The 14,778-nt window shown below is 41.8% G+C and overlaps 2 protein-coding genes across 3 annotated transcripts in view; one reads left to right on the top strand and one right to left on the bottom strand.

Moving 5' to 3' along the window:
* The window catches only part of ATP6V1E1 (ATPase H+ transporting V1 subunit E1), a 54,758-nt gene extending 44,489 nt beyond the window's left edge, over positions 1–10,269 (top strand). The window contains exons 5-9 of one of the 2 annotated variants that reach the window (XM_006085530.3): positions 2,278–2,367; positions 3,251–3,319; positions 5,630–5,724; positions 7,496–7,583; positions 9,093–10,269. In XM_006085530.3, coding sequence (XP_006085592.1) covers positions 2,278–2,367; positions 3,251–3,319; positions 5,630–5,724; positions 7,496–7,583; positions 9,093–9,155 — 405 coding nt within the window. In that variant the 3' untranslated portion in view covers positions 9,156–10,269. The remainder of the gene's footprint in view (positions 1–2,277; positions 2,368–3,250; positions 3,320–5,629; positions 5,725–7,495; positions 7,584–9,092) is intronic. The other variant, XM_014452931.2, reaches the window with a different exon arrangement.
* A 986-nt stretch (positions 10,270–11,255) lies between these two features.
* The window catches only part of SLC25A18 (solute carrier family 25 member 18), a 10,888-nt gene continuing 7,365 nt past the window's right edge, over positions 11,256–14,778 (bottom strand). The window contains exons 6-9 of the mRNA XM_023751212.1: positions 13,738–13,897; positions 12,459–12,613; positions 11,825–11,900; positions 11,256–11,397 (exon numbers count right to left, since the gene is read on the bottom strand). Coding sequence (XP_023606980.1) covers positions 11,256–11,397; positions 11,825–11,900; positions 12,459–12,613; positions 13,738–13,897 — 533 coding nt within the window. The remainder of the gene's footprint in view (positions 11,398–11,824; positions 11,901–12,458; positions 12,614–13,737; positions 13,898–14,778) is intronic.

Here is a 14,778-nt window from a genome sequence, read left to right as displayed (position 1 = left end):
AACTGAAGAGGTTGACCTATGTGAACTGTCAGTGTTTTGGTCCCGTTAGAACAGATGTATAGTCCAAGTATTCTGTAGCATGAACTTGAATTCAGTATACAGTTGGAGCTTTAATTTTTCTAATTTATATTGAGGAGTTTGTGGAAATAAACATTTATATAATTTTAGTTCTAAAGACATTTTGTAACCCTTTGCAGTCTAACTTGTTGCCATCTAGTTATTTACAGTTTAGCAAACTACAGTAAACAAAAGACATGGCAGGGTGAAGAAACACTCTCTGTAATGATAGAACAAATAAGGTCACACGTACATAAAAGCACACACATGCTTTAAATGGATTTTGCTATTTTATTTTTTTATATATATGTTTTTATTGATTTCAGAGAAGAAGGGAGAGGGAGAAAGATAGAAACATCAATGATGAGAGAGAAACATTGATCGGCTGCCTCCTGCATGCCCCCTGCTGGGGAGTGAACCCACAACCCGGGCATGTGCCCTTGACCCAGGGCCCTTCATTCCACAGGATGATGCTCTATCCATTGAACCAAACAGACTAGGGTATGATTTTCCTATTTTAAAACATTTTATTTCTAGCTTTATCCATAGAATAAGAAATTATGAAAGGAAGTTGTCAAGCAGTTCGTTAGAACAAAGATATTGACAAAAGATAAAAGAAAGGTGAAAAATAGAGACCAGGGTGCAAATGAAAAGGAAACAGGCAAGGTGTTTTGCTACCAAGTTTGGTCTCTGTTGCAGTCTTTTAGTTATTTTTCTCTGCTGTTTATCTTTTTTCCTTCCCTGCCCAGATGCTTTCCAGGTTTAAGAGCTTTGGAATCCCTTTGAGGTTTGAATGTCTGTTTCACTCCATCCCATACAATGAAAGGCTAATATGCAAATCGACTGAAGGGTGGAACTACTGGTTGCTGTGACGCACACTGACCACCAGGGGGCAGACACTCAATGCAGGAACTGCCCCCTGGTTGTCAGTGAGCTCCCACAGGGGGAGCACCGCTCAGCCAGAAGCCCTGAGCCAGACTTACAGCTGGCGAGTGCAGCGGCGGCGGTGGCAGGAGCCTCTCCCGCCTCCCCGGCAGTGCTAAGGATGTCTGCTGACTTAGGCCCACTCCCCATGGGTCAGTTGGACATCCCCTAAGGGCTCCTGGACTGCCAGAGGGCGCAGGCCGGGCTGAGGGACACCCCCGGGCCTCTAGTTTTCTGTACAATGGAAAAAACATACCTGAAGCTTATTTAGAATTAAATTAGGTAACCTAAGTTAAAATGACAAGAATAATGCCTAACACAAAATATGAATTGGATGAATGATGGCTCTTTATCACTTCCCTAGATTTCACAATGTGTGTGTGTGTGTGTGTGTGTGTGTTTTAAGGGAGATGAAAAACACATTTAAATTCTGATCCATTGATCTTGAAGTAGAAATTTCTAGTGGTGTGGTTTAAAGAGTGATGAGATAGAAATGTCTTTGAGGGATGCCTGCTAACTCTTCAAACTAGGCACACCCAAGTAGACATGACTGTGAGGTTGACATCATAACTTTTGGTTTCCTGCTTTCCAAGTCCAGAATTCTGTTATTTTCGGACTCCATAAAGGCAGCTAGGTTCAAGTGGACAGTTTTGCCCTGGCACATTCATAAAATACTGATGTGTAAGCTGACACGCCAACTCGCCAACTGTAATAATTTACATATATCTCTTTGGAAAAGCTGCATGGAGAACCAGAATCTAATAAGGAAGTTGTTTAAATTTAGAATCAAAGAGTGTCACTAGGATATTAGTGGTTTATAACATTATTGATCATAATTTACCTTTCAAACTAGCATAAAGAATATTAAAATCGTTGATAATCTAGCCTCTTAGAGGTAAGCAGGGAATTATTGCAGATAACTCATTATTGGTAACATCTCCATCCAGATGTTACCTGTTTTTTTCTTTAAATAAAAAATAGAATCATCTTGTATAACTCTTAATAGCTTGCTTTTCAAATCTGTATCATATAACTCTTTCCATGTTAGTCAGTTGTGTTGGTTTCTGAACTGATGAATAATCTGAGCTATTCTAGGTTAGCTAGAGTGTGACCTCCCTGGGAGCCATGATGTTGCTTTGTGCTTCTTTGTATCAATGTACTTAGGACAGCATCTGGTTTATCATATATCTCAGAGAATGTGTTGAATGGAAGCACAGCAATAAACTGAAGCAAGCACATGAGCTAGTATCAGCCTCACGATGTGTAGATAACTTTTTTCTTTTCCACTCATTGTAGGACCTACTAAATGAAGCAAAACAGAGACTCGGCAAGGTGGTGAAAGATACAACTAGATACCAAGTGCTGCTGGATGGACTGGTCCTCCAGGTACCCTTATAGACCAGGTCTATTATAGTTGATAGCCATAGTTCTTAAAAAATTAACAAAATATATTAGAGGCCAGCTCTCTTTTTCTTTTTTTCTCATCTTAGCTTCTTTCCTTTTGCTCTTTTCCTTTTCTAATAGAGAAATGTATACTGCATGAGAAGACAGTAATGTCTGTCAGGTTGAGTAAGACTTCCAGGTTTACCATTCTTTTATATTATTAATTTTTTACATAACTCAAGGGTCAGATTTGCTTGCAACCTTCAGCTTTAACTTCTTTTTTTGAAAATATATTTTTATTGATTTCAGAGAGGAAGGGAGAGGGAGAGAGAGAGAGAAACATCAATAATGAGAGAGTATTATTGATTGGTTGCCTCCTGCATGCCCCACATTGGGATCCAGCCCGCAATGGGGGCATGTGCCTGAGCGGGAATCGAACTGTGACCTCCTGGTTCATAGGTCGACGCTCAGCCATTGAGCCACGCTGGCTGGGTTTCAGCTTTAACTTTTAAAACTTAAATTTGTTTTCCTAATTTGATTTTACCACTAATACTTGCTTTTGATATTGAGGTTCAGACCAAAGGCTGTATACATTTTAATTCTATACTCCTTGGCTGTGAATCCTTATTTTACTTATGCTAATTACAATAATATTTGTCTTCAACTTAGCTGTTGTAAGATAAGACTCCCATATAAATTTTGTTTCTACCACCTGAGCAGTGGGTATATTTATTTGGTTTGTGATATCAAGATCGTGTTTCCTTGTTCTTGTATTATGCGCTGTCTTTTAAGGAAATTTACAAGGGAACTTTTTTCCAAAACTAGATGGAAGAATCATAAAAACATTCTATTTATTCCTTAATAATTGCTTCTGATTGTGTCACAGGGTTTGTACCAGTTATTGGAGCCCCGGATGATTGTTTGTTGCCGGAAACAGGATTTCCCTCTGGTAAAGGTAAAGATTAGAGAAAGAGACCTTTTTTTTAAAAAGATAAGAAACTTAGGGATGAAATGCACCCCTAAGTTTCTGTGTGTCTGACCTTTAGATGACAGCTCAACCATGGAGATTAGAGTTTTAACACAATGTAAAGATTCATTTAAGTGACCTCAGCTTCTCATTTCTTAAAGAGGTCACGTTGCCATTTGAATTAGTACCCTCCCCCCTTTCTGAGACTTCGGAACACGTAATCTTCTGAAAATGCAACAATAGAGGCAGCACCTAGTAGAATTGAGCAAACATAGTTAACACTATCTTAAAGTGGCGAACTGCTCTCAGACCAGCAAGGCTTGGCTCTAACCTAATACATTCCTGTACCTAGAGAAAGAAGGTGGCTGCCAGAAAAGAGGTTGATCAGCAGTGTAAACATAGCTGTAGTCCCGGGGCAAATATTAAGGTGCTCTTCCATGCCCTTTCCAAGTGAGAAGGTTCCCTGGTCTGAAGGGTGTGACCTGCTGGCCCCATGACATGTACCTAGGTCAGCCGTGGGCAAACTACGGCCCGCGGGCCGGATCCGGCCCGTTTGAAATGAATAAAACTAAAAAAAAAAAAAGACCGTACCCTTTTATGTAATGATGTTTACTTTGAATTTATATTAGTTCACACAAACACTCCATCCATGCTTGTGTTCCGGCCCTCCGGTCCAGTTTAAGAACCCATTGTGGCCCTCGAGTCAAAAAGTTTGCCCACCCCTGACCTAGGCTGTAGTAGTAGGTTGACACTCTGTGCTGAAGGAGCCTGTGGCTGGTAAACCACAAGTCATAGAATGTACTCCCCTAGCTATGATCCTGTGCTATCAAATTGCTCTTCAGATTAAAATTCTTCAATATAGCTTGATTTCACTTAGTCCCTTAGCGATCATATTTATAATACATGATATATTTTCATTCTTACTATAATTTGTCTCTCCAAATAACTTTTCTCCTAGGGAAGAAAATGTACCAGCCAGATTACATAGTGTTCATTCCCCTTAGTCTCCATGATAAATTAATAAATTGTGGTTCTAGTTTATAAACCGTGTCAGTAACTTGGATCCATGTTGTGCTAACAGCCTTGTTTATGAACTTCTACAACAGAGAGGAAAACTCATCAAAATTCACCAGGGTGATAATCTTGCTATGGAAGCAGGTCCAACTGCCAACTGGCCATTTCTAGATGACACAATGATAATGCTAGGTGTTAAGCAAATTTCTTCTTGAAACTAAATAAAGTGTTAACATCCAGTGTCATGAGTATTTCTCCAAAGTGGTGCTACATTAGATTTGAGAAGCAGGGAAGAGTAGAATATATGCATAAATTTGCTCAACTGGTAATATTGTCAGAGAAAAATATTAAAATATTAAAGTTCCTTCAAAGAAAATGTCATTTACATTTGTAGAGTGTGTACAGTATTGCTCAAAGGACTTTCCACTAATTACGTGTTATCACACTAATTGCAGTATAGTAGTTAAAAATTCATTTTCATCTGTTTTTTTCCTCAGTGAGCTCCTTTCTTTATAAAATTGGTAAAAAGTACATAACAAAAAGCTAACCATTTTAAATGTACAGTTGCTTTAATTACAGTAAGTACATGAATTGTTGTGCAACCATCTTTTATTTATTTGGATGTACCCAGATGTAGAATTGTTGGATCATATAGTAACCACTATCCATCTTTACAACATTTTCATCTTCCCGAACTGAAACTCTGTCCCCATTAAACACTAACTCCCCGTTCCCCTCATCCTCAGCCCCTAGCAACCACCATTTTGCTTTCTGTCTCTGTGAATTTAACTATTGTAGGTACCTCATATAAGTAGAAACGTATAGTATTTTTCCTGCTGTGTCTTAGTTCACTTTGACAAGGTTCATCTTATATTGTAGCATGAGTCAGAATTCCCTTCCTTTTTAAGGCTGAATTGTATGTGCACACCACATTTTGTTTATCTGGTCATCTGTCAATAGACACTTGGGTTGTTTCTCGCTTTTGGCTATTGTGAATAGTGCTGCTATGCACATTGGTGTACAAATATCTGTTTGAATCTCTGCTTTTACTTATTTGATGTACCCAGATGTAAAATTGTTGGATCATATAGTAACTCTCTGTTAAATTTTTTAAGGAATTAACACACTGTTTTCTATAGCGGCTGTACTGTTTTACATTCCATTAGTAAATCATCTATTCTCTTACCTGAAATATATAGCTGCTTGTATTGTTTGTGGATTTTTATTTTTATTTTTGGGGGGGGAAAAGTTTCTGCTAAAACCTGTCATTTTCTGCTTTTCCAGGCTGCAGTGCAAAAAGCAATCCCTATGTACAAAATCGCCACCAATAAAGATGTTGATGTCCAAATTGATCAGGAGGTCTACCTACCTGAGGAGATGTAAGGAGTATTTCTGCTTTTAACATCTGGCTTTCTTTCACTGGGAGAATGGCCTTTATACTAGGCCTGTTGTAAAGGGAGTTTTCTCCAAGGCACTCTTTGCCTTAAGGATAGAAGTGTGGCTGTTTTTTTCTATTAGTACTCTGTTGTGGTTCTTCCTTATTAGCCAGGTAGACAATGACTGGGAGGGAGGATGAAGTAATAAGGTCACAGTCCATTAAAATTTCCCAAAGAAATTTTGCAAAACCTTACCCAGCCTTTGTGTCATAGCCTGCTTATTTAAGAAATATTTGATAAAAGTAAAATTTTGGTATAGCAAAAGAATTTCATTCCCTGAGGCTCCATGTAATAGAACCACACCTTTTGCCTTATGCCTATTAAGTGCTGAGAAACTGAGGAATGGAATGATAAAAGGCTAGAGGCAGGACTTTCTAAGAGGGAGTTTGGTACAAGGTTAACAATGGTATCTTTTATCTGACACACAGCTTTGCCTTATCAGTACCCCTGGTAATTAGCAGAATAGGGCCTCGAGGAAACATTCAGTTTTATCTGTTTATCTGTTAATTTGTAAACTAGGACTAAATCCTCCCCCTTCTGATTTGCTGGTTGTTAGAATTAAAGTTGGTGCTATTTCAGAAAATCAAATTGGCACGTAGCAGTCACTTGGTAAATGACATTTATTAACACCCATACCTTAAATCCTAAGAAGCTTTTTAAATTTATTCAAGCTTACTGCTTATGTTTATTGGCCCCTTGCAGTATTTATTTATTTAAAACACTAGAGGCCAGGTGCATGGATTCGTGCACCAGTGGGGTCCGTCGGCCTGGCCTGCGCCCTCTCAGTATCTGGGACCCCTTGGGGGATGTCAGATAGCTGGTTTTGGCCCGATCCCCACAGGCCGGATCCAGACAGGAGGGAGCCCAGTCCCTGCAGGCCCAATCCAGACAGGAGGAGCCCTATCACGTGCATTGAGCGTCTGTCCCCTGGTGGTCAGTGCTTGTCATAGCGACCTGTCAACCGGTCATTCAATTGCTTAGGCTTTTATAGATAGATAGATAGATAGATAGATAGATAGATAGATAGATAGATAGATAACTAGTGGCCTGGTGCATTAAATTTGTGCATGAGGGGGGTGTCCCTCAGCCAGGCCTGCACCCTCTCCAATCTGGGACCCCTCAGGGGATGTCCGACTGCTGGTTTAGGCCCGATCCCTGTGGACATCCTTCTCACAATCCAGGAACGCTGACTCCTAACCGCTCACCTGCCTGCCTGCCTGATCACCCCTAACCACTCTGCCTGCCGGCCTGCTCTCCCCCAACTGCCCCCCCACCCCTGCCGCCAGCCTGATCACCCCCAACTGCCCTCCCCTCCTGATCTGATCGCCCCTAACCGCCTCTGCCTCGGCCCCACCACCATGGCTTTGTCTGGAAGGATGTCTGGAAGGTCTCCCGGAAGGTCTCCTGGTCTAATTAGCATATTACCCTTTTATCAGTATAGATTTTTATTGATTTCAGAGAGGGAAAGAGAGATAGAAACTTCAATGATAAGAAAGAATCATGATTGGCTGCCTCCTGCATGCCCCACACTGGAGATCGAGCCCACAACCTGAGCATGTGCTCCAACCAGAAATCAAACCCTGACCTACTGGTTCATAATGGTCAACCACTGAGCCATACCGGCCTGGCCCCTTGTAGTATTTAGACATCCCATACCCCAAAACTTTCCTATCTTCCTGAAATCTATAAAAATTATTTCCCCTGTTCTTTGTAGAGCTGGTGGAGTTGAGATCTATAATGGGGATCGTAAAATAAAAGTTTCCAATACCCTAGAAAGCCGACTGGATCTCATAGCTCAGCAGGTGAGTATGGGAATACTTTTGTTAGTTGGTCTGTTACTTTGAAGTGATACAGAGAACACATCCATTCACTGGTGTTTGGGATTTGTTGCTGTATCCATATTTTTTGACATTTTCTTAAAAGGTATGGGATTAAGCATTTAGTGGCATTGACTGAGTCAGTACCATTTATATGAGGGGGATTTGGAGTCAGAAAAAGGGTTTTGTTTACATTTACAGTAATAATGCATACATTTACTGCAAGTGGAGATGCTGACCAAAGTTCTTTCTCCAGCAAGAATTATGGCAACTAAAGTAAATACTTGTTTAAAAAAATTACCGTGGGCTGTTGGCTCTTCAAATATTCCCATGTTTGCACAAATAAATTATTTGGAAACAAGGCAGGAAATTTCAATTATTTCAACGTGCTGGGCATCTCCCAGTAGTGGTGGTCTACTGCTATAACTTGTCTTATAGCTAAGCACTTTGATGTTGAGTATATCATCTTCTTGTAACTTAAACCATACAGCTTTGTTACCCAATAGAGTAGCCACTCACTACAAATGGATATTTAAATTAAGGAAAATTAAAAATTCAGTTCCTTATATGCACTAGCCACATTTCAAATGCACAGCAACCACATGTGGCTGGTGGCTACTCTGTTGAACACACAGCCTTAGAAGTTTGAGGTTAAATCCTAAGGATTTTCACTTGCAGTAACAAGTACCTCAGCACAGCTTGCATTGTATGTTTTCTGCTTGATACATAGACATTCAATAAATATTTTTTGAAATAAAGAATGTAGGTGATACACAATATTATGATGAGATACAACTGTTAACAGGCTCTTCTTCCATCACAACATAACAGAAGCCTTAGACAGTAATGCCTTGAGTTTTTTGTTTTGTTTTTAATGTTTTTATTGATTTTAGAGAGAAAGAAAGGCGGGGAGGTGAGAGAGAGAGATATCAGTTAGTCCTGCACTCACCCTAACCAAGGATTGAACCCACAACCTGGGTATGTGCTGTGACCGGGAATTGAACTTGCTACCTTTGGTGCACAGGATGATGCTCAACCAATTGAGTGACACCAGCCAGGCCACGTTTAGTTTCTTAGTATTTTTCTTCTTCTTCTTTGTCTCCTTTAAAACAGTTAGTCTTAACCCAAAATTTTTTATTGGTTAAGTTTCTCATCGAGGATTCTATGATAGTGCTTTGGATAAGTAAAGGACAGATTTGATGCTTTTAGCTTTGTGATTTCCTTCCCAGCCATTTAGGGGTTCATGACTTGCCATCTCTGTTAAGATCTACAGTTCTTCATAAATGATGATGGTAGGAGACTTGACTTTGGGTGGTGAACACACAGTACAATATACAGATAATATATCATAGAATTGTGTACCTAAAACCTATATAATTTTATTAACCAATGGCACCTCAATAAGTTCATTAAAAATTTTAAAAGATGTGCAGTTCTTCCCAAGTTCTCCAGTTGACAAAACACTTATTTATTAAAGATCTCATTTCTTTACAGATGATGCCAGAAGTACGAGGAGCCTTGTTTGGTGCAAATGCCAACAGGAAGTTTTTGGACTAAGCCTTTGGGAGGTGGAATTCATGCACTGCTATGATGTAGAAGTTTCTAATATTTGAAGAAACAAGATGATCTATGTAGCTTCCTCTTTGCTATTCTAATACTCTGTATTTACTCGTGGATATCTTTCTATACTAATGCCCTTAGCCTAATTGTTAACAATGGGAGAAAGTTTCCTTTAATATGATCAGGAAACCTACTTCTAGCTTATCTAAAAGTAACACAACTTTCAGTTGGTTCTGCAGCATGAAGGTGAAGAAATCAGGTAGTTGTTGCATGGACTTTACCCAAACTTGTGATCTTCCTCTGCTTCTAGTTATCTAGTCTAGAGGTTATGTGTATGGTGTGCTCTGCTGGTAAGTCTCTGCTCTTTAGGCTTAACATACATGTGGGGCATGCATTCCTTCCAGCAGTAGTAGCTTCACTGTCACCTGTTTGGGCTTAGAAATGCTCCTTATCTGTAAATGTGATTTAAAATCTAAGCCATGATGCTTTATTTATTAAAACAAAACATTTAAGTGAATTTAATTGTAGTTTATTATGCAAGACACTCTAAGTGTGTGATTTGAGAGAGTAAAATTCTTAGTGTGGTTATCCAAAAAAGACACCATTATCCAAATTTCGGTAGCATTTGCTGGTTGACATCTGTTGGTACTTGAAACCATTAACCCTCCCTGGTCCTCTGGCACTTTCTGCTCATTTTTACCAGATCCTCACTCAGAAGTGTTCCTTTTATGTTCCTTTCAGCCCCTTATAGTCTTCCACACTTACACATAAGGTGTTCAGTATTATCTGTCCTCTAGAGGGCTTGACAGCTTTATTGAGGAAATAGTTTTACTAGCTTTGGCAGTGTCAGAAAAGAAACTAAGGTGTGTGGGGGTTTTTTTGCAAGGGAAGGGGGGGGCGTTTAACTGTGTGTTAAGCCTAAACACTTTTCTTCCTCCCACTCATTTTCATGGCAGTTTTGAAATGGACACAGAAAGGTAGAAGACAGACTATTCATCGCAGCCTGTCTGCTTCCTTTGCTAATTATAAGACGAGATTATAACTAGTTCAACTTTATTTCAGATAGTGTTCCATGGACATCCTATATAATAAAAGCCTAGTGTGCTAAGTGTCCAGTTGTCCGGTCATCCATTCAACCAATCAAAGCGTAATATGCTAATGATATGCTAAGGCTGCTCAGTCGCTCACAATGATGTGCACTGACCACCAGGGGCGCAGACAGTTGGCCAGTCACTATGACGTGCACTGACCACCAGGGGCAGACACTCAGACCGGTAGGTTAGCTTGCTGCTGGGGTCTGGCTGATCGGGACTAAGTGAGATGGACCAGACACACCCTGGAGCCCTCTCGCAGTCCCTCCCAGGCTGGTCAACCTCCCCCGTCCCTCTCTGGCCCCGATCATGCACCGGTGGGGTCCCTTGGCCTGGCCTGTGCCCTCCCACAATCCGGGACCTCTTGGGGGATGTCGGAGAGCTGGTTTCGGCCTGATCCCACAGGCCAGGCGGAGGGACCCCCACTGGTGCACGAATTCATGCCCCGAGCCTCCAGTTGGTCTTTAAGAGCCTGTTTTTCAGGAGGAAATGGGGCAGGATGGCTGCCCTGACTTTGGCCTGGCTGCTTGGTTTTAGTTGGCCTTATCCCTCAGCCACCCATAATTTGAAAGGATTTGGTTGGTTTTAAACTAGGTGCTGACTTTGAGGACTTATATGGTCCCCTTGAACTTTTGATTCTCTTTTTGCCCAAAATGAATGCTAGGACTAACCGTAAGTTATTTAGCTCAGAATAACAAAACTAAATCCTCCAAATGACTCAAGTATACTGAGCTTGAGGTGTGAAATAGAAATGTAAAATGTAGAAACAACCCTTCTGTCTTTACTGTCTGTTAAGGTCCTACAGTCAATACAACCAAAGCATGTACTACTTCTGTTGAAAGGTAGTTGGTTAGGGGCTTCTGAGGCAGAATAGAGCTGTAGCCACCTTGCTTATTAGAATAAGGTTGTTTCTTCTGAGACTTAGGTGGTACTACAAGTTAGAGGACAAAATACATGGAGGGTAGAGAGATGGAAGCCAGTGAAGGGACCTGAATTCCAGCTATATTTATTCAAAACACTTTAAGATATGTTCTCCAATACCAATGAAGTAGACACCTTGGGCAATCCCAAAGAGAGGGGCTATGACAAGGGCCCGGCAGCCTGCTCCTTTCATGAAGGCAGATGGTCCCTCCTGAATCCAGAGTTTCCTAGGGAGAAAGAAGAGTCCTGTGAGCTGAATGAGCAGAAGCACACCAAGCAGCGCTCAGGGACATCCTCTCCTCCGACGTTTGTACATCTTTTCTTTGAAAGCACATGTCACTTTCTACAGGAATGTGGGAGCCATGCCTCCCCCATTATGTGTATGCAGTTTGGCTACTAAGCAGTTGGGTCCAGGCCATGGAAAATTGGCTCAATTGGCTAGACTTTGGGAGAAAGATGCTGTAGGGATGCAAAGAAGAAAGCTCCAAGTACAACCTGCTTTCGTTGAGAGGTAAGGGAAAGCAACAGAATTCAAAGAAATAAAGACCTCAGTGTAGTATAGTGATAAAATTGTTCCGTAGTTTGAGTCTAGGTGCACACCAACATAGAGGGAACTGTCCCAGCCACATCTGTAAAGGGATACAGGGCTCTCACCTGGCACAGTCAGTGATCCCACTGTAGTTTTCCTCAACCAGACCTTTCTTGAGGGTTTGGATTCGAGTTTTCAAAACTAAAACAAACGTTAAAATTAGGAGGGAACATTTTGCTTTTGGTGTTCTCTTCTTAACATTAAATGGTCAGGTTTCCTTTTATAGCCAGCATACATAAAACTGAATCCTGAGGCTATCTCTACCATTGTGGGATATGTAATTGAAGGAATTAGAAACTACACAATCCCTTAGTTCACTCATGCTATGGGAAGATCCACCTGTGTTAGAGGAGCTGACTGTTGTCTAAAGATAGAGGAGCATTGTCTCATAGTGTGTAGCTCCTGCCTTTAGCCTTCAATTTTAAAGTATCAGCAACATTTATAGCTGATGCTCACAACTCTATTGGGGGACAAAAAGCTAGTGAAATCAGTACCTAGAAAGTAAGGGGATTTGTCAGTGATAAGAACTAGACCCCACGTTCTGTGGGTGGACCTGACAGTGGCCACAGGTTATGGCCCAAGAGTTTTTAGGTTGGAGCTGTTTTGTCTCTATCCTAAAAGTGCAGTATTACTACTTATCCTATAAATGACTCTACAGGTAACTAATTTGTAAAGCAAGTCAACACTAGAGGCACTTACCATCCAGAGGTGTTACTATGACAGCCGCTATGGAACCTGCAACACAGCCTGACATAAAGGAATGAACAAAGGAAGCCTTCCCAGTAAGTTCGTTGAAACCAAGGTTGTTGAGGTTGGCAAACAGAGGGAAGTAGATGATGGAGAAGGGAATATCTCTGCAGGAGAGGAAGAAAAACACTGAGCTTCTTGCCCTCCTGGGGCTTCTACCCAAGATCATACAGTGAGCCTGTGACCTCAAGATAGGTCAGAGACAAGCCTACAATTCCATATTCCTGCTCTGGCACCCATGATAATGTGGGGTGATAGCATAAGAGATCAGCTTGATTTGCCTTTCCCAACCATCCCAGTTCTTTCCTCTGCCCTCCCAGCACCTGCAGCTTAATGAGGAGCCAGATGCAGATTCAAAGACTGGTGGTGTGTTCCATAAAAGTGGGTAGGCAGGCTAAGGGAAGAGTTACTAAGCTGAGCAAGTGGCTGGTGAAGAGCTATAAGGTAAGTGTTGAGGGGATGGGCAGGAAGGTGAAGTTCATTTGTTGCCCAGAGACTAGAAAATTAACCCCTACACTGGCCAGGTAGCTCAGTTGGATAGACCATCATCCCAATATGCCAAGGCTGCAGGTGTTGTTTTTTTTAAATGTTTTTATTGATTTCAGAGAGGGAAAGGGAAACATCAATAATGAGAGAGAGAATCATTGATTGTCTGCCTCCTGCACACCCCGTACTGAGGATTGAGCCTGCAACCCAGGCATGGGTCCTGACTAGGAATCGAAACCGTCACCTGGTTCATCGGTCAATGCTCAACTATTGAGCCACATCGGCCAGGCGAGGCTGCAGGGCACATATAAGAAGCAACCAATGAATTCATAAATAACAAATTGATGTTTCTCCCTGCCTCTCTAAAATCAATAAAAAAAAATTTTTTTAAATTGAACTCCCTCTTTAAAAAAAAAATGATGCCCCCCCCCCCCGCCCCAGTAGCACAGTAAAATGGGATATATACACTCATTTACTTATAGATGACCCACAGTCCTGTGTATACAGTACATTCTAGGTGCCTTTGGGTCACAGAACACCCTATAGTCATGTGGGCCTGGCCACTGAAGAAGGGTCCTAAAAGTAGTCTTTCAGATACCCAGTCTGTAATCCTGCCCAATTGTGGACAAAATATGAAGCATAGAGATTTGGAAACAGGCAGGTTGGGGTAGCAATCCCTCTGGTCCTCTTCCCGCTCCCTATTCACTTGGGGCCCTCTGTCCCAAGTTTGGGAAGAAAGTCTTACCTGAGAAGAGTGGCACCCAAACCCTTATAGAGACCAGCCAGGCCCTGGGTTCGAAGCAGCTCCCAAGCAATGACAGTGGCAGATGGACGCTTGTGTGTGGAAGCTGATCCAATGGTGTAGGACCTAGAGGAAGGTGCTGAGGCCGAACCATGGTGATGGACTGCCGAAAGGGAAAGGACAGACTTCCCATCACAAACTAGGCCCCAACAGGCGCTGCAAAACACTTGCAAGAGTATGGCTCCCAATTCCGCAGTTCTTCATTCTCCTGTGTTTTTAATTTGTCTTTCATTTCTAAACCATCTCTGAACCTATTTACATAGTTTCATCCTGTTGGGTCTTTGGGATGTAGGAATCCCATATGTCTTCTGCCTGATGTAAAGCAGCAAATGCTTTTTGTTTGTTTAAAAGTTCTCCTTCAATCCCAGCCCATGTGCTCTGTGGTTAGAGCATCGGCCTGCGCACCACAGGGTCGAGGATTTGATTACTGGTCAAGGCCATGTACCTGCCCACAGTGAGGGAGCATGTAGGAGGCAACCAATCAATGTGATATTTCTCTCTCTTTCTCTTCTATCTCCCCCGCCCCCCCACTCTCTAAAAATCAATGGTAAAAAATATCCTCACTCCTTGGATGAGGATTTAAAGAAACACTATCTCCTTCAGTTGGTTGGAGCGTGATCCCATGCACTGAAAGATCGCATCACAGATTCTATTCCTTGTCAGAAAACATACCCAGGTTGTGGGTTCAATCCCCAGTTGGGGTGCATGCAGGAGGCAACCCATTGATGTTTCTCTCTTCCTCTCCCTCTCTCAAAAATACAACAGGAAAAAAAAAATCAGACTTCTGCCAAAACCGGTTTGGCTCAGTGGATAGAGCGTCGGCCTGCGGACTGAAAGGTCCCAGGTTCGATTCCGGTGAAGGGCATGTACCTGGGTTGCGGGCACATCCCCAGTAGGAGATGTGCAGGAGGCAGCTGATCGATGTTTCTCTCTCATCGATGTTTCTGACTCTCTATCTCTCTCCCTTCCTCTCTGTAAAAAAAT

This window comes from Myotis lucifugus, unplaced genomic scaffold (assembly GCF_000147115.1).
Source record: "Myotis lucifugus unplaced genomic scaffold, Myoluc2.0 scaffold_19, whole genome shotgun sequence".
In the NCBI taxonomy this organism is placed as follows: Eukaryota; Metazoa; Chordata; class Mammalia; order Chiroptera; family Vespertilionidae; genus Myotis; species Myotis lucifugus.
The sequence above is the reverse complement of the archived record's forward strand: the minus strand, read 5'-3'. Positions and strand labels throughout refer to the sequence as shown.